This window comes from Juglans microcarpa x Juglans regia, chromosome 6D (assembly GCF_004785595.1).
Source record: "Juglans microcarpa x Juglans regia isolate MS1-56 chromosome 6D, Jm3101_v1.0, whole genome shotgun sequence".
Classification (NCBI taxonomy): domain Eukaryota; kingdom Viridiplantae; phylum Streptophyta; class Magnoliopsida; order Fagales; family Juglandaceae; genus Juglans; species Juglans microcarpa x Juglans regia.
The window spans coordinates 4,597,289-4,616,267 of NC_054604.1; the positions used below are offsets into that span (position 1 = coordinate 4,597,289).

General features: G+C 36.5%; 2 protein-coding genes across 2 annotated transcripts; both read left to right on the forward strand.

The window, feature by feature from the left end:
* Nucleotides 1-13,267: 13,267 nt before the first annotated feature.
* Nucleotides 13,268-14,684, forward strand: LOC121235187. Its single transcript, XM_041131469.1, has 3 exons — nt 13,268-13,444; nt 13,586-13,674; nt 14,268-14,684. Exons 1-3 carry the CDS (start codon nt 13,415-13,417, stop codon nt 14,419-14,421), a joined length of 273 nt encoding a protein of 90 aa, XP_040987403.1. The 5' UTR covers nt 13,268-13,414; the 3' UTR covers nt 14,422-14,684.
* Nucleotides 14,685-15,862: 1,178 nt separating this feature from the next.
* LOC121235188 (pentatricopeptide repeat-containing protein At1g74900, mitochondrial) lies at nt 15,863-18,268 on the forward strand. Its single transcript, XM_041131470.1, has 2 exons — nt 15,863-17,842; nt 17,920-18,268. Exon 1 carries the CDS (start codon nt 16,010-16,012, stop codon nt 17,507-17,509), a length of 1,500 nt encoding a protein of 499 aa, XP_040987404.1. The 5' UTR covers nt 15,863-16,009; the 3' UTR covers nt 17,510-17,842; nt 17,920-18,268.
* The last annotated feature ends 711 nt before the right edge of the window (nt 18,269-18,979 follow it).

Sequence of the window (18,979 nt, forward strand, 5' to 3'; positions counted from 1 at the left end):
TGGTGGAGGGATAATTGATTCAATGGAGAAAACTTAGAAAAGGTTCTGCCTCCCAACAAATCTGCACTCGGAGGCAAGTATATATTGCTACTCATGGCAATTGAACAATTAAGCCTTATTTGGTTATGCAGTTTAGATAAGATAAGATGAAATGTTTTATTGAAAGTTGAATAAAATGTTGTTATAATATAAATTTTTAATATTATTTTTGGTTTGGGATTAGAAAAAGTCGAATTGTTTATTATATTTTGTGTGGAAGTTTGATAAAGTTACAATGAGTATATGAGATGAGATAATTTGGTTTTGTGTAATCAAACCAGCCTTAAGGTCTTTGGTGTATAAATCATGATCGTTGTTATTTGGATGGTTTTTCCTTATGAGGAACTTGGCCATGATATGATTGTCGTATCAGTTTTTGGAGTCTGAAATAGTAAAAGTGCCTTTATGATCGACACAAGTCAAGCTCAAAACGCTGACTAGTTGATATGTTCTTCGTGATTGAAATGTTTAGTGATAACTTTGGATTGCATATAAGGCTATGTTTGGATGTTGAGATGAAATGAGTTGAGTTGAATTGTGAATAATAGTATTTTGTTGATCCCATTGAGATGGGTTTAACTTTTTTAAGTTGAAATGCATTTAATTTTTTAGGTTAAAATATATAAAGTATGTTGAAATAAATTTAATTTTTTTATGAGAAGTTTAACTTTTTTAGGTTAATCAATAATTGGTTTGAGATGAGTTGAATTTGATTTAACAACCAAGGTTCAACAACAAAACACAATCTTGTTACATTTTTGTGGTTGGATGCCTATTTCGATAAATATATTAATTACAACATTGTCATGTCTTTAAAACGATGTGGCACTCAATGAGAGGGCAACACATGTCAAAATAAACACCTTAGCACTTAGTTCTAAAACTAAGGATATAAATAAAAACAACACTAATTCAAGTATAATATAAAGTTTAAATAAGAGAGCTGCTATCCATGCGAACCAAATATGCAACTCCCAGGATGTTTTAACAAGAATGCAATAGATGAAGGAAATCAAATTTCTTCTCCCGATCAACATAGTCAATTTGAGCTACCTCTTGAGTAGATTAAAAATCATCAAGGAGAGGGGTTTAAAACTCTAATGTTACAGGATGTAGATCAAGGAAAATGTAGCAATAAAGCTTTGTTACCTAAAGATAGCCTAATCAGTTCTAACCTCTCTGACATTAATCCAGTGTAGTTTGAGCAGGTATGTTCTAAACCTTTGGGTTGGAAGAGAAGAGCAAGAACATATACTGGTTCAACATCAGAAGCAATGGAAACTAACAACATTAACAAAGTTACTACAAGAGGAAGGAAAATGATTAAAGATTCAGAGGATAGTGAGAAGGTTCATATGATCACCAAGAAACAGAAAGAGGAGCTCAATCCTGGAAGGAGCTTAAATCAGGAACCTTTGATGGTGTCTGTTGAGCAGCCTCACCAATCCCAATGAAATGTTTAACTTGGAACTGTCAAGGGCTTGGGAACCCTCGAACAGTTCGTGAGCTTCATTTCTTAGTGAAGCAAAAGAGCCCAAATATCTTCTTCCTCATTGAACAAATCAAAAACAGTATTGGTTTTGATCGAAGTTTTACAGTTAATGCTAAAGGGTCAAGTGGAGGATTAGCCATGATGTGAAATTCTGCTATGGATATAGAGGTTCTCACTTATGCTAGTTTTCATATCTCTGTTCAAGTTAATAATTCCAGTCTTGGATTGTCACATGGTTTTATGGACATTCAGTAACTGCAAAAAGAGAGGGTAGTTGGCAATTGCTTAGGCTTTTACAACCTAAAGACAATAGCCTTTGGTTGTGTATGGGTGATTTCAACGAAATTTTGTATCAACATGAGAAATAAGGAGGAGCTCAAAGATCCTTTATTCAAATGCAAGGATTCAGGAAAGCTTTGCAGGACTGTGATTTATGTGACTTGGGATATCATGGACTCAAACATACCTGGTCTAACAACAGGGAAGGTTCAGATTTCACCAAGGAGAGGCTAGATAAAGTATGTGCTAATACCTCTTGCATTACCATGTTTCCTTCAATAGAGGTCTCAACAATTGCATCTAGTTCTTCAGATCATTATCCTCTTTTGACAATATTGAACACTCAAACACAACCTGCAAGTAGAAAAGAAAGGCTGTTCAGATATGAATATAGTTGGGGTTCTAATAATGAGTGTAAGGAATTAATTTCAATTGCTTGGCATGCTCAGAACAGACATGCTAATTCCTCAGAAGGTTTGAAATTCAAGATGCTTAGGTGCAAAACACAATTATTGAAATGGAGTAAGAACAAGGAGAAAAAAGTTTCTGATTCTATTAAGGTGCAACAAGATAAGATTTCAAATCTTCAAACTAGAAACACAGGTGATGCTAATGCAGAAATTCAACAGATTAAAAGGCTCATTAACTGAAGACTAGAACAAGAAGAAGTGAAGTGGAAACAAAGGTCCAAACAAAGATGGCGTAAAGAAGGTGATAGAAACACAAGTGTGCTTCTAAAAGGCGCAAGAATAACACTATCAACAACATCTATGATGAAGAGGGGCAACTTCAAACTTCTGCTCAAGTCATTAATCAGATTTTTCAAGACTTTTTCACTAATCTTTTTTTCTACTTCAAATCCAGAGGGTCAACAGCAATGTGTAGAGACAATGCCAAGAGTGATCACAGATGAGATGAACCACATGCTTCAGAAAGATTTTGATTTTTCAGAGGTTCAAAATGCCATTCATGAAATAAATTCCATGAGTTCTCCAGGTCCAAATGGGTTTTTAGCTGGTTTCTTCCAACAACATTGGGGTGTCATAGGTAAAGATCTTTGTGAGGCAGTTACTACAGCCCTTAACACCAATGATAGGGACAGCTCTATTAATGAGACTTTTATAGTGTTAATCCCGAAGGTCAAAAATCCTAAAGTTGTAACAGAATTCAGACCGATAAGTTTGTGTAATGTGATGTATAAGGTTATGGCCAAAGCAATAGCAAACAGATTGAAGGACATCTTGCCTAGCATCATATCAACAACTCAGACTACTTTTATTCCTGAGAGGATGATTGCAGACAGTGTTATTGTTGCTTATGAAGCTATTCACTCAATGCAGTCCAAAATGAAGGGTTCAAAAGGATTTATGGCTCTTAAGATGGACATGAGTAAAGCTTACAACAAATTGGAGTGGTCATTTATTGAAACAGTAATGAGGAAGATGGGCTTCAACAGCAGATGGATTGCTCTCATTTTAAGATGTGTTTCCACTGTCTCTTATTCATTGTTAATCAATGGCATTCCACAACCTAACTTTCAGCCATCTCGTGGAATTAGACAGGGTGATCCTCTATCACCCTATCTATTCATTTTATGTTCATAAGCTCTTACTCCGTTGATCAATAAGGCAGAGTTGGCTAGAAAAATTATTGGGATTCCTATTGCAAGAGGTAAATTGCATATCAGTCATTTGTTTTTTTACAGATGATTGCATGCTTTTTTGCCAGGCAGTAGAGATGGAATGGAGGAAGATATTGGATATTGTTAATCAATATGAGGAAACATCTGGCCAGAGAATGAACAAAGACAAGTCCTCTCTCTTTTTCAGTAAAAATACCAGCCTCTCTTCCAAGAACTTATTAACCAGTATGGCAAGGATTAGAGGAACAAACTCACAGGATAAGTATCTAGGCCTTCCAACTTTGGTTGGTGGATCAAGATGCAAAGAGTTCAAGGCTATTCTAGACAGAGTTAGTACTAAAATGAGCAATTGGAAGCACAAATTTCTATCACAAGTAGGGAGAGTGATTATGCTTAAATCTGTCATTCAAGCAATTCTCACTTACTCAATGGGAGTTTTTAAACTTCCTAAATCTTTATTGAGGCAGTTTAACAGTTTGATGAAAGGATATTGGTGGGGTCAAGTAAGTCAAGAAAAAATGATGAAATGGATGAGTTGGTCTCAAATGGGAAAATCCAAAGAAGTAGGAGGTCTTGGATTTAGAGATTTTGAAAATTTTAATCTTGCTATGCTAACTAAGCAAGGTTGGAGAATTCTGTTATATCCTAATTCTTTATCTTCTACTGTGTTGAAGCTTAAATATTTTCCCAAGTCTGATTTTCTTAATGCAAAAGTGGGAAGTAACTCATCCTACATTTGGAGAAGTATTCTATCCGCAAGAGAGCTTCTAAAACATGGTCTTCACTGGAGAATAGGAAATGGGAAGTCAGTGAGAATATGGTCTGATCCTTGGTTGCCACAACCTACAACTTTCATATCTCAAAGTGGTAACAAAGCATTGGGAGAAAAGCTAAGGTGGAATCTCTAATTATGTCAAATGATAAGGAATGAAATCTTCCTTTAATTAATGGGAGTTTTTGCAACAAAGAAGCTGAGCTAATCAAGCAGTTACCAATCAGCCAGAGTAATCAACAAGACAAATTGATGTGGAGAAACAATGCAAATGGCTGCTTTACAGTGAGAAGTGCCTATCATTTACAAGGGAAATTACAAGATAAGGAAAAAGACCAAAGTTCTTTCATCAATAATCAGAGGGACCAAAAGTGGACAAAATTATGGAAGATGAACTTACCTCCAGCAACTAAGAACTTTCTATGGAGAGCTTGTCAAAATATATTGCCTACAAAAAACAATCTGTACAAGAGGAAAGTTTTGGATAATCCTATATGTCCAATGTGTCTTAGTGAGCTTGAAACAGTTGAGCATATTTTGTTGGAGTGTACCTCAGCAAATAATGTCTTGAGCCAACTTTCCAGGACAATTCAGAAAAGTAAGTAGTCTTATAGCAGTTTTAAAGAGTTAATAGAAGACATGTTCAACAAACTCGATAAACAAGAAATGTTGGAACTGTCTTTATCTTTCTGGACCCCATGGTGGAGAAGAAATCAGTTAGTCTTTAAGAATATTTTGTTAGATCCACAGGTTGTGATTCACAAAGTCAATCAAACGAAGCTGGATTTATGTACAGTTAATCCTAGTAATGAGCAGCAAGTTAGTGTAAATACCAGAAGGACAGATCCATGGATTTGTCCACCTCAAGGTTTTTGTAAGGTTAATTGGGATGTAGCTGTTGATAAAAATCTTTGTAAATTAGGAATTGGGATAGCAGTCAGAGATGAAATGGGTAATTTTTTGGTAACCTTGAGAAAAAATCAAAGATCTTTGCCTGATCTGAATCTTGCTGAGGCTTTAGCAGTAGGGATTGCAGCAAAGTTTGGAGTTGAATTAGGCATGGGGAGGATCATTCTTGAAGGAGACTCCAGAAAGGTGGTCACTGAACTTAACCTCAAGAAGCATAATGGGAGCTACTTTGGGATGATCATTGGTGATGTTCAAGCTATAATGGCAAAGTTAGAAGCATGTAGAGTCAGTCATGTACACAGGGAAGGCAATTATGTTGCCCATAATCTAACTAAGGCTGCTTTATATGTATCTGATTACATTGTTAACATGGAGGAAACTCCATTGTTTCATCACATCTTGTAATACTTCTTGTTATCAATGAAGGAAGCTTTTCTCAAAAAAAATATGCAGCTCCCAAAATGCACTGACGTGTGTCACTGCCACTTATTATTATTATTAAAAAAAACAAAAGAGAGTCCTGCCATGTTATTTTTATTATTAGAGAGAGAGAGAGAGAGTTATTTTCTCTAGCCGATTATTTCCTTTAGGGACCAAAACCCAAATGTGGAGAAGGAAGACTTTGTTTAAGGACCAAAACCCAAACCTGAAGTTGTTTAACGTGGAGAAGGAAGACGCTGGAGTTATAAAATCTAGTTTTATCTATCATAAGGAAGCGTGCAATGGAGCTGTGAGTAGTAGGTAAGCACTTGAAACTTCAAAGTCTTCATTCTCCATTAAGGCTTTCATTCCTTTTCTTGAAGCACTTCATACAGATTTCTTCTGCTACATACAGATTTCTTTTGTTGCGTACCGATTTCTTCTGGTGCGTGTAGATCTTATAGTTTTAGATTTCGTCTTATATGAATTTTTTCATATGGGAGAAGACGCCTTCAATGGGAAAAAATATATTCTCTTCCTGGAAAAATCTAGAAGACGCAAAGACACAGAAAGAGAAAGCAGATGCACTCAATTAGGAGAAGACGCAGTAGAGAAAGAAGAGGCCTTGGGAGAGACATTGGGAGAAGATGTAGAATGAGAGAGGGGGTAGCTCTGACCAAAATGAAACTTACACTTTTGCCCCTCGATAAAAAAAATGAAAAGGCAGCTGCCATGTCAGTACATGAGGAACTCTATATTTTTTTATCCGTATATTTAGCATTTTTCTTTAAATAATAATGAAATAGTCTAAATTTGGTAACAAGGAAATGCAACCCTTTTATTGGGAGGAGGGGTGGGGAGGCAGACCTCTCTGAGTCACTTTCTTACTTTCTTAGGGTTGCGGTAGAGTGCAGAGTCACCCTGTGAAAGTCGCTCTCGATCACTTCTTTAGGCCATCTCATCAAAGGAGTGACTTGATGAGGGGTGGTTTGTGATTTTATCACGTGGTTTTTGTGTCATTCACTTGTTTTAATGTAAAACAAAGTTATAAGTGTATTATTATTATTTTATTAAAGTGTCATTTATTTCAAAAATAAATTATAAATTAATTATAAAAGTGTTATATGGCCCTTATCAAGGATAAAAATCTCTTTGAATTAAATGAAAATAAGTTGCTTCGTCCATCAAATATTTACAAATTCGGAGACAAACATGCTAAGAGCACTGGCATTGGAGTCATCAAATGAGTCCAATCTTCAAAATTTGATGATTTTAACTTTAAAATCCTGGCATTGGATTCACCGTATGTTCAAATGTCAAGTTTTTAGCTACAGTATATTTCCCTTCATCTTCAAATTTGAAGATCTTCTGTTCATGGCTAACCACATTATTTTATTAGAAGAATTATTTCATTTCGCCCGTGATGTCGTTACTTTTTCCCTTTCTTTTCATCTGCTTTCTTCATCTTCCCCCGAAATCCCCTTCACTACCTTTCTTCCTCTCCCCCAAAAATCCTCCAACCTCTACCTTTCTTCATCTCCCCTCGAGATCCCCAATCTCTTTTTACTTCCTCTCCCTTTCTTCTCGATTTCCAGATTTCCTTTCTTTCTCTCTGTTTGTTCCCTCTGTTTCCTCTCTTTTTTTTTCTCTCTTTTTTTTCACCAGGCTAACCATTCTCGTCGTGAATGTGAAGCACTTCATCTTTGTCCATTTGAAATTAAACCTCCACTGAAGTTCAAGTTCCCACGAGTACGGGGTCCTTTCTCTTCTTTGATTCTTAGATTTTTCGCTCTTCTATGAGTACATACCTCCATCACCTCCAGGCAAGCTGTTACAACTCCCTTATCTTTGACGAATTTCTAAGTTTCTCCGCTTTGAACGTGATCTATCTCCGTGAGTTCACTCTCTCCCTGTCTTTATATATTAATCTTATATGCATGTATGAGAAATTTTGATAAGCGATTTATATGCATGTATGAGAAATTTTGATAAGAGATTTGTATGCTTATGTATGTATTTTTGCCCGTGAAGAAATTTTGCACTCCATGTATGTATTTCAATCCTTCTATTGTTTGAGTTGTTTGAACAAAATGTTGTTTTTTCAAGCCTTTTTTTCATTCATTATGTTGTTTCTTCACGAGTATTTTCAATTAATTTCATTTTCTTAGAGCTTTGTATTCGGTCGATAGCATTACATTTAGCTATCATCACTTCTGGATTTACAACATTACTAAACATCTTTCCTTGGACAACCACTATTGAGATTTGATTTTTTTTTTTTTTAAATGGATGATTGTATTTTAGAAAGATTAACTTTTTGTGGACTGATTGGTTTCTGAATTGTGACTTGATGTTGGGTATGTTTAGATGCTTGCTATTTATTTAGTGGGACGGCAGCATTTTGTGTGATGATAGTAGCTTGTTATTGAGTTAGATTAATCTAAATTTCAATGCATTTTGTTGTGGATGACTGTCCAGAATGAGCCATCCTTTCACATGAAGTTAAAATTTCAACTGCAAACTTCCCTTTGTCTTTAATGTCATGTACTGAGCTTCCTCACAGTATGATCATTAGTGTAACTTTTACTAGTAGGATACTTACCAATTTGTATATGTATATATATGACTAAAAAAGAAGACCTTTCAACTTCTCAATAATGGAAGGAGGTAGAAACTTCATGTTATGGGGGGGAAAACTTATTTTTAGGGATTATTCTATTCACATGAACACGTATAAAAATGAAGTTCATACAGAAAACTTATTGTCAATGTGATGTCTTGATCTCTAGATATATGATGCCTTGATTGGTAAGGCTCTTATAAATCAACTTTTGTACACTAGACAACCATCCAGATGTCAATATGATGGGCTGATTCTTCTCTTTACTGTTGAAAAGAACATCTCATGGAAAGAATAGGAATTGCAATCAACGAGATGTATATTCCACCCTTGATTCTTTAGCCAACTACTGCCATTGTTTGATCTTGTTGAACTTTTTATCTGATCTCATTTAGTAACAGTTAATTTTCCATTGTGTATAAAAAAAATTACTGACACTAATTGGGATGGATTGTTTTAACTAAATTCCTTTGAGTTATTGACCGCCTCTGTTTTTGTTGATATTTTTTCACATTCTAGATATTTATTGTCTAAATTTATTCTAGATACTGCCCAAGTTGTCATAATCTTTTGAAGAAAACTGTTAGTACTTAACAGTTTAATCTAAATGAACTTTGGGGAAGCAACATGCAGTAGGGGTTGAAATTTTTTTTAAATGTGCTGCCTTGTATCTATTTTCTTGTACTGTTTTGTATCTATTTTCTTGTGCTGCTTTGTCTAACAAGTTAAACATTACGATTTTTAAAGGATGGACACTCCATTTGAGGAGGACCCATTCTTCACCACTCTCTTATAAAATGGAGGAGAAGGTTTTAATAGCACTCCAATATACCCAATGCATTATAATGTTATGGTACAATCAACTCCCCTTCACGGTGAAAAGAGGCATCCGGCAAAAAAAGTTTAAAGAGGTGCATCTTTCACTGTAGAGGAGGATAACTTACTTGTCTCCGGTTGACTCAACATCAGCATTGATGCCATACAGGGAACTAATAAAAAATCCACTCAAATATGGGACAGAATTTCTAAGTTTTATCATGAGTATAAAAAATCAAATACTGCAAACCGTTCAATTGGTTCATTGATCAATCGTTGGTCCATGATTCAAAAATGCACAAAACTTATTTTGTGCATTTCTAGCGCAAGTAGAATCGTTGCATCCGAGTGGTGCGACCGAGCAAGACAAGGTATGTACTATTTTTCTTTAATAATGTATAAATTTATCTAATATTTATTTTCTAACAATATTCATTGTTATTTTCATATTGGAAAGGCTAAAGTAATGTACAAAGAGATGGAGAAGGGAAACTTCACATTGGAGTATTGTTAGTATCTTTTGAGACACCAACCCAAATGGCAACAACACATAATTTCAACAAATACGAGGAGAAAGCCAAACGATAAACATCTTACCAATGAGCAGTCAAGTGAAGTTGCCGATGATGTTGTGGAGGAAAACGTTGAGAGGCCTCCAGGCAAAAATGCTGAGAAAGATAACTTGAAGAAGCGGAAGGCCCATGAATCATATGATGCCGAATTCAACATGGCGTTAGAAAAAATGACCGATGATAGACGGTTGTTCTAGGCAAAGATGAGAGCGTGGGTGATGAAAGCAGATGAAGTTAGAGGTACACAACTGAAACTTGATAAGATAAAATTTGAGGCGGAGATCATGAGTAAGAATCTTTCTAGCATGACTGTCATGTAACAAGCCTACTTCCTTAATATTTACAGGAAAATTTATGAGGACTCTTTGAATAATTTCGAAGGTACACTCGACACATCTCTATCCACACCTCATGGAGGTGTGTAACTGTTGGCTATGATAAAAAAAAATTCCAATAAGATAAAATTTGAGGCGGAGATCATGAGTAAGAATCTTTCTAGCATGACTGTCATGTAACAAGCCTACTTCCTTAATATTTACAGGAAAATTTATGAGGACTCTTTGAATAATTTCGAAGGTACACTCAACACATCTCTATCCACACCTCATGGAGGTGTGTAACTGTTGGCTATGATAAAAAAAAATTCCAGCTTTTAGTGGCTGCCAGCCACATGTTTTGCATAAACATGTAGCTAGGTAGCCACTATGATATCTGAATTTGTTTTTTTTTTTTAATAGATGATTGCATTTTTTAAAGGTTAATCTAAATTGTGACCTGATTTTGGAAGGGGAACTTCACACTTGATCTGAATTGTCACTTGATGTAATCTGAATTGTGACTTGATTTTGGAAGGGGAACTTCACAATTGTAATATGAATTGTTCCTTTGATGTAATTTGAATTGTGACTTGATTTTGGAAGGAAAACTTCACACTTGTAATCTGAATTGTTCTTTTGATGTAATCTGAATTGTGACCTGATTTTGAAAGGGGAACTTCACACTTGTAATTTGATGCTTGTTATTTAGGAACTTGTTATTCAGATGCTTGTTATTTACATGCCCAGGATTCATGTTATTAGATTAATCTGAATTTTGAACTTGGAGCATTTTGAAAGTGCATAGATTAGATGACAACATTTTGAACTTAGAGCATGTTGTGAAAGATTAATCTAAATGTGCATATCCATAAAAAAATAAAAATCTGAATGTGCATAGAGATGTTATTATTAAAGACATCTTCCCATTTTGGCCTTCCATTCCCATCAATACTCTAGATGACATGCATATTCCAATAAAAAGCTTTAAAACAATAAAAAGGGAAATCTAGTTGGATTTCAAAGTTTTAACATTTGAGTTTATCATAAACAATGACAATGATAAACTTTCAATAGTCATCTTAGCTTTGAGAAATTAATGTCCATTAAAACAATAAAAAGGGAAATCCTAAATAATAGAACTTCCATAATAACCACAAGTCTTTTCACATTCTAGCTCATAAATTATAAGCGGCCATGCATATTCCATAAATGCTCGATAAGGTCAACTTGATGTTGAGAATGAGTGCCTCTATCTCTAATTCGATGATAGTGCGCAATGAACTCCATGAATTCGGGTATATTATCGCGTGAAATTGGCTCATGTGGAGTATCATCATTGGATTCGTAAATGAACTGGTCAGCCCTGATATATAAATGACGCTCATCTTCAACGATCATATTGCACAAGATAATGCATGCGTACATAATGGCTTTTAGAACTTGGGGCTGGAAATACCTAGCAAGTCCAAGCACAATTGCAAATCTAGCTTAGAGTACTTTGAAAGCACGCTCCACATCTTTCCTTGCAGACTCCTGACAAACAGTAAAATGTTTTTTCTTTTTTTCATGTGGAGTAAGAATTGGTTTCACTAATGTTGCTCATGAAGGATATATACCATCAACAAGATAATATCTCATTGTATATTCGTGACCATTAATTGTATAGTTGCACGGAGGAGCACGACTTTCAGCCAACGCAGCAAAAATAGAAGATCGATCAAGTATGTTGATGTCGTTATAAGACCTAGACAAACCAAAAAAAGCATGTCATATCTAAAGATCGTAAGACACAACAACTTCCAAAATAATAGTTGGTTCATTTACGTGACCAGAGTACATACATTTCCAAGCACTTGGATAGTTCTTCTATTTTCAGTGGATGCAACCAATGCTACCCAACATTCCTAGAAACTCACGCTTTTGTCCGACTTCTAGTAACCTCGCTATATCACTGCTGGTTGGAGATCTCAAGTACTCAACCACCCCTAAAAATTGACACAATCACCTTAACAAATTTATTCATACAACCGTGCTGTGCTTTTTCTAATTCTTACATACTCGTCCATAAGATCTACTGTGACCCCATATGCTAGCATCCTAATTGCTGCAGTTATCTTTTGAAGGGAAGACAATCTAAGTCTCCCACTGGCGTCTCTTTTTTTAACAAAATAATCATCATGAGCTTCAATTGTAAAATATATGCGTAAAAAAACATTATGATGCATTCGAAACCTCCTCCTAAAAACGTTTGGCTGATATATTGGCGGCTCAATAGAGTAATTATTCCAAAGGCATTCATGACCTTCCAATGGATCACGTCGAATGGACATACGAGGTTGAGAATTACGATGACGTGAAGCAAATGCTCCCTCCGCTGCATGTTATTGTCTATGTAGGGTCATTGCTTGTATCATATACTCATCGTGATCATAATAATCGTCATCTTCCATATGATCAATATGAAAGGGATCCATAGGGAATTGAGAGAACAAAATTTGATGGAATGGAAGAAGAAAGATTGGTTTTTGATGAGTGGAAAATAGTGAGAGGATTAATCTATTTATAGGGCTTAATTTGAGACTATTAGCTATAACTAAAAATCTTGGCAAAAGAAGAATGATTGGCTACATTTACTAGTTGGTTTCAATAATTATAGATATGAATGTTTGGTATTGTGCATGGTGGAATGAATGTGTTTGTTAGTTTTTAAAATTGTAGATGTGAAGTTTGGGTATAAAAGAAGGGTTTGTGGAAGTATTTGTTAGTTTCAAGAATTTTAGATGTGACTATTGAGCAGAAGAAATATTGTCATAATATGTTTGTTGAATGAAAGAATTGTAAATGTGTGTATTAGTTTCAGAAATTCTATATATGATTGTTGGGGAGAAGAATAGTTGTCAAAATGTGTTTGTTAGATAATTAGATTGAGAAAAAAAATTAATTGAAAAGCAATAATTTAAGTATCAAATTAAATTATTAATTAACATATATTTAGTAATTGTAAAGTATGAAAGAAAAAAATTAAAAAAGAATTATTATTAAAAAAATAATATTATATTATTATTTTGATGAATTCAATATGAATTTATGAATAATGAAGTTTTAGATATATAAAAAATATTTACTTTTTATAAAAATTTAAAAATGAATTTGATAAATCTAATGCTAGTGCTCAAATGTCAACGAGCCTTTAAAACCATTATTCAATGGGTTATGATACAATACACAGCGAGTTCATGTGAGACCGTGCGTGAAAATCGTATGTAAATTCCCAGTGAAGCTATCGTTTCCCTTATTCTATACGTGTCGACTGTTGATTCGATTAATAGTCTACACTTTACAGAAAAACAGTGGGCGGCTGTTTTATCATTCCAGCCAATCAGGTTGCGTCGTTACTAAAAAAGCAAACACTCGACTGATCAGGAAAAATAAAAAATATATGAACCCTTCTACTCAAAGATAAGTCGCCTCGTTTTCTTCGCGTACCCCATCTTTTCTTTCCGCTCCCTCTTCGATTCCTCTCGTACAGTGCTTCAATGGCTCCGAACCGATGGCTGAGGCCCGAGGTACGCTCAGATCCATCTTTGATTCTTTCTTCGTCTTCTGGATCCGACTGTTTCTTTGCCTTGTTTTGATCGATTTTGTTCTTTTAGGAGTTTTTAGATCTTAATCTCTATATTTATGTGTATTTGTGTGTATACGTTTAGGTGTATCCTCTGTTCGCCGCCGTAGGAGTTGCTGTAGGGATCTGCGGGTTTCAGCTTGTCCGCAATATCTGCATCAACCCTGAAGTCAGGTCCTCTCTCTCTCTCTCTCTCTCTGTCTGTGCGCTTATGCTTTCTGTGTCTGTTTGTGTGTAGGATTATGAGTGTACGTAGGCTAAATAGGTATGGGCTTCTCGAATTCACGATTTGTGTCCCTTATTCACACCGTGATTTCGTAATCGTAATCGTGATCTTTATTACTTTTTTGGTCTTAATTATTATTTTTATGCCGGACTCTACCGCACTTGGCTTCGTCGTGTAAGACCTGTGTGATAATCATTGTTCTGAAAAACGTGGTTGTAGCTGAAAGTACAATGAATGGCTTGTAAAAGAAAAAAAGGTTGAAGTTACAATGATAAAATTATAATAAAAATGATGGCAATTTGTATTTTCAGAAACCTTTTTGTATGGATTACTTACTTCCCTTAAATCCTGTCCATTAGTCATATCCACGTGAGTAGCCGGTTGTTATAATGGAAAGATTGGATTTCTTATGAGCTGGTTAAGTATGTTAAGAGGATGGCTAGTCATTTCAATTCGAACTTGAAACATGACTAGTTTTGTGATATAGAAAGGTAATTAGCCTATGTAGATCATATCAAGAATCTTGTTTCTTTTTTATCAGGGTGAACAAGGAGAACAGGACTGCAGGAGTGCTGGATAACTTTGCTGAGGGGGAGAAGTATTCAGAGCATTTCCTGAGGAAGTTTGTCCGCAACAAGACCCCAGAAATCATGCCATCCCTCAACAGCTTCTTCACAGATCCAAGTAGAAACTAAATGCCCAAGTAAAGAGAACTCAAGTTGAGATGTAAACTCTAGAATGGTGTGGTTTGCAGTTGGAAATCGCATTGAATTTGCATCCGGCAGATGCGGTTGAACTTAAATAAAGTTTTGGGTGGATAATGTTTTGAACCCCCCTTTTTAAAACCAGGATGATGTCATCTTGGAAAATGGAATGTTGTTCTCTACTCTGTTTTAACTGGAATTGGTAGATGTTGCCAATATGATATAGAAAGGTAATCAGCTGGTTGTTCTTTTGATATTGAATGTTCTCTTCTGTATGTCCAAGCTTGTTAGAACATACAGCCTAGCAAATTTCTTATTGCTCATCAAGTTGGGCAGTCATCTTTCAAGAGACAATATCAGAAAAATGGAGATCAGAAGATCCCCACACCAGCCCCAGCAATAAATCTCTCCGTCTTTAGTTAGTCCCATGAAAAATGCATGAAACTCTTCTCCCATGTACGTGCTTTAAAAATATCATTCAATTTGCAATGTCTTTCCAAAATTTTGATTTTGCCAATGTGTCCTAATGGAAGTAATGGAGAGCATGGAATGGCATGCCCATCATCTCATAAGTTTGTCTCAATCCATATAAGGCTCAATAATCACATGGATTTATATTTACAGCACGTCAATAGGCATCAACATCAGCTGGAATGTTTTCATCTCAACAAACTCATGACCCGTAAGTGTCCAAGCAGATAAAATAGTTTTTGTTCAGTTTGAGTGCCCTCTTCCGACTTCTCATGCTGCCCCTTCAAACTGTAATAATTCCCAATAACGCAACAAGATTCAGGCCTGTATTTGTCAGTCATAAAAGCCCCATTGGCAAGGTCAATCAGGGTGGAAAAACATTATTCCGCATAGAACACATTGGAATACATATCCATGTCTTCAATTCGATAAGGAATAGGATCATTTCTTAGAAGTTCTTCAAATATTGCTTCAACTTGTTCAAATTCCCGTAAAAGCTTTTGCAATTTGATAAATCCACATGGATCAGTTGTAGCATTCTTGCGTGTTCTTGATAACTCACTCTAAAGACACCAGTTAGCGGTTTGCAGTATTATTTCTTCTTCTTTTCACTTTTCTTCGGCCTTAACGAAATAATGTAGGGCTTTCACCCCATCTCATCCCGGAGGTGAGAGTCCCACATTGCTTAAATGAGATATTTGTATTTTCTTAATCTCCTATATAAAAGTCAACTTATATATAAAAGTCAACCTATAAAATATTATAACTTGAACAAAGTATTAAGTATATTACTATATTTATATATATAAACTATTAACGTATATTTATAAATATATATATTTATATAAAATACATGTAAATATACAGAGCGCCCCGCCCCACAATGCGCATGTGGGACTCCGCTGCCACCCCTACGGCCTCAACCCTACCAAAAACATTCCATCGCTATGATCGTTGATCAACAAAGAACATAGGGGGAAAACAAGTCTGATTTTGGTCCTTCCCTACTCCTTCCCTAGTGGGCCGGGCCTATATAGAAAGAGCCCAATTAAATGACAGTCGTTGGAGTTAATAGTGTTTGGCTGGAGGAAAACGAGGGAGAGGGAAAATGTTCACTCTGCTTCTTCGTAGAAATTCTTCAGCACTGTTATCTCTTTCTTACACCCAAGTTCAACCTCCAAAACCTTCTTACTTACTCCCATACCACTCCCTCTCCACCACGCCGCCACCACCACCACAAGATGCCATCATAGCGAAACTCATTCTCTGCTCCGACCCACGAACCCTAACGCAAACACTAGTAGACCCAACAATTCAATGGACCCCGGAGCTCGCCGACAGTGTCCTCAAGCGCCTCTGGAACCATGGACCCAAGGCTATCCACTTCTTCAGAACCCTGGACCGCCACCACCCCACCTTCGCTCACTCCTCTTCCTCCTTCGACCTCGCCATCGACATCGCCGCCCGCATGCGCGACTACAAGGCCGTATGGGCTCTCGTGGCCCGGATGCGTAATCGCCGCCTCGGCCCGGGACCGAAAACCTTCGCCATCATCGCCGAGAGGTACGTCGCTGCCGGCAAACCCGATAGAGCTGTGAAGCTCTTCTTGTCTATGCACGAGCACGGTTGTTTTCAGGATTTGAATTCGTTCAATACGATTCTTGATGTTCTGTGTAAATCGAAACGCGTCGAAATGGCGTATAATTTGTTTAAGGCTCTAAAGGGTAGGTTTAAGGTTGATTGCGTTAGTTATAATATAATTTCAAATGGGTGGTGTTTAATTAAGCGGACACCCAAGGCACTTGAGGTGTTGAAGGAGATGGTGGAGAGAGGATTGGAACCGAGTTTAACCACGTTTAATACAATGCTTAAAGGTTATGTTAGAGCTGGTCAGATTAACGAAGCTTGGGAGTTCTTTTTGCAAATGAAGAGAAGAAAATGTGGGGCCGATGTTGTTTCTTATACCACCATGGTTCATGGGTTTGGCTGCGCCGGCGAGATTAAGAGAGCTAGAAGAGTTTTCGATGACATGATTGGGGAGGGTGTGCTCCCTTCTGTCGCAACTTACAATGCACTGATTCAAGTTTTGTGCAAGAAGGATAGTGTTGAAAATGCCATCTCGGTGTTTGAGGATATGGTGAGGAAGGGGTATGCGCCTAATTGGACTACTTATAATGTGATAATCAGAGGATTGTGTCATGCAGATCAGATGGATAGGGCTTTAATATTTCTGGAAAGAATGAAGGAGGATGATGAGTGTGAGCCGAATGTTCAGACTTACAATATTGTGATTCGTTACTTTTGTGATGCCGGAGAGATTGAAAAGGGGTTGGATGTATTTCAGAAGATGGGTAGTGAGGATTGCTTGCCCAATTTAGATACTTATAATGTTTTGATAAGTGCCATGTTTGTGAGGAAGAAATCAGATGATTTGCTTGTGGCTGGGAAATTGTTGACCGAGATGGTGGACAGAGGATTTCTGCCCCGGAAGTTCACTTTCAATCGGGTCTTGAATGGGCTTTTGCTAACTGGCAACCAAGGTTTTGCAAAAGAGATATTGAGATTGCAGAGTAGATGTGGCCGTCTTCCTCGTCAGCTCGAATTGTGAAAGTGTACTGGCGTCTGAATTGGCTCATTTGTAGATTTTTCTTAAATCCTCCTTGACTGTAGAGCCAATGTTGCAATGTTACCAAGGGCTTCTGATCGTGCTTGATGATGAGTGCCATTGTTTCTGTCTATAAATGGTTTTTGAGGATGTGCTGCTGCCTTGGCTTTCAACAGCAATCGCGATCACATTAGTGATTTCAGTTGGCTCCTAAATTGGGACTTTGGGTGCCTTTTTGCAATCAGTCCACACAGCAGGACCAGGACTTATATTATGTATGGTGTGGTTGGGAAGTTCTTGAGAATATGAAATCCTCTCATCTTCAGCCATTTCTCGGTAACACATTGCATTTATTTATTTATTATTGGTACCGGGTGTCTGGAATAAAATCCACTAATCCTGTTGGTGCACAGGTCCTCTTCAGAAGTGAGTTTATCGTGAGTGCACTTCTGATAATTCAAATAGAAAATTTCCGAGTCCAACGGCCCCTACAAATAGCGTTTTGGGGGAGCAATTGATACAGGACAAGAGGAGTTTATGGTTACTGGGATAACCTTCGAGGTTGGTTTGTTCATCCTTCATAGTGCTATCTCATGTTCTTGCTGCATGATCACTGCCATTTCAGGTGACGGCACCCAATTTTTCTGATTCGGCATCAAATAAATAGTTATTCTATGTATGATATATGCTCAACCATTCAGTCCAACAGTTTGTTCTCTCCTGTATTTGATTGAGATGATAAGAAGATTAATGCGTTGTTCAGTGATAACATATTAACATAGGTTTAAATTTCATATCCATTTGCTGTCAGCAAATGTTCGGGATCCATTTTCACCAGTCTTGATACAAAAGTTTGGATAGTGAGTTGAGATGAGATAAGTTAAGATAAAAGTTGAATAAAATATTATTTTTTAATATTATTATTGTTTTGAGATTTTAAAAGTTGAATTGTTTATTATATTTTGTATGAAAATTTGAAAAAATTATAATGATGAGATGAGAAGAAATGAAACAGTTCCAAACAGGCAAGTCAACGGATAAATAACTTGCCTGCCTAGTAAAAAACCATATTTTACCTCACATTTCTTCACTTTACTCTCTGGATGAGACTTTAATCTTCTTCTTCCATGTTCTTATTCCCTCTTCTTTTCCTCTCATTTCTCAGCCTCTCTTGGAAGTAGACATTGTTGAAAAGTAAACGTTGGAAGCCGAGAGATCCATGGCGGTCTCTTGACGTGCAAGAGTTTTTTCAAAATAGACATTTGAGTTTATCTCTTTCGTCTCATGCAAGATTATGGCTTGATTGAAGAGCAAACGTGGGGTTTGGTCATGGTCGTGGTTTGATTGTGTTGGTTGGTGAGTCCCCGTATGGCTGGCGTCTAAAACTTCCTTCTCTCTATCGATTTTTTTATCAAGCTACAGCCCATCCCTACTTTCCCTATTTACCAAATTACCATGAATGGAACCATTAGT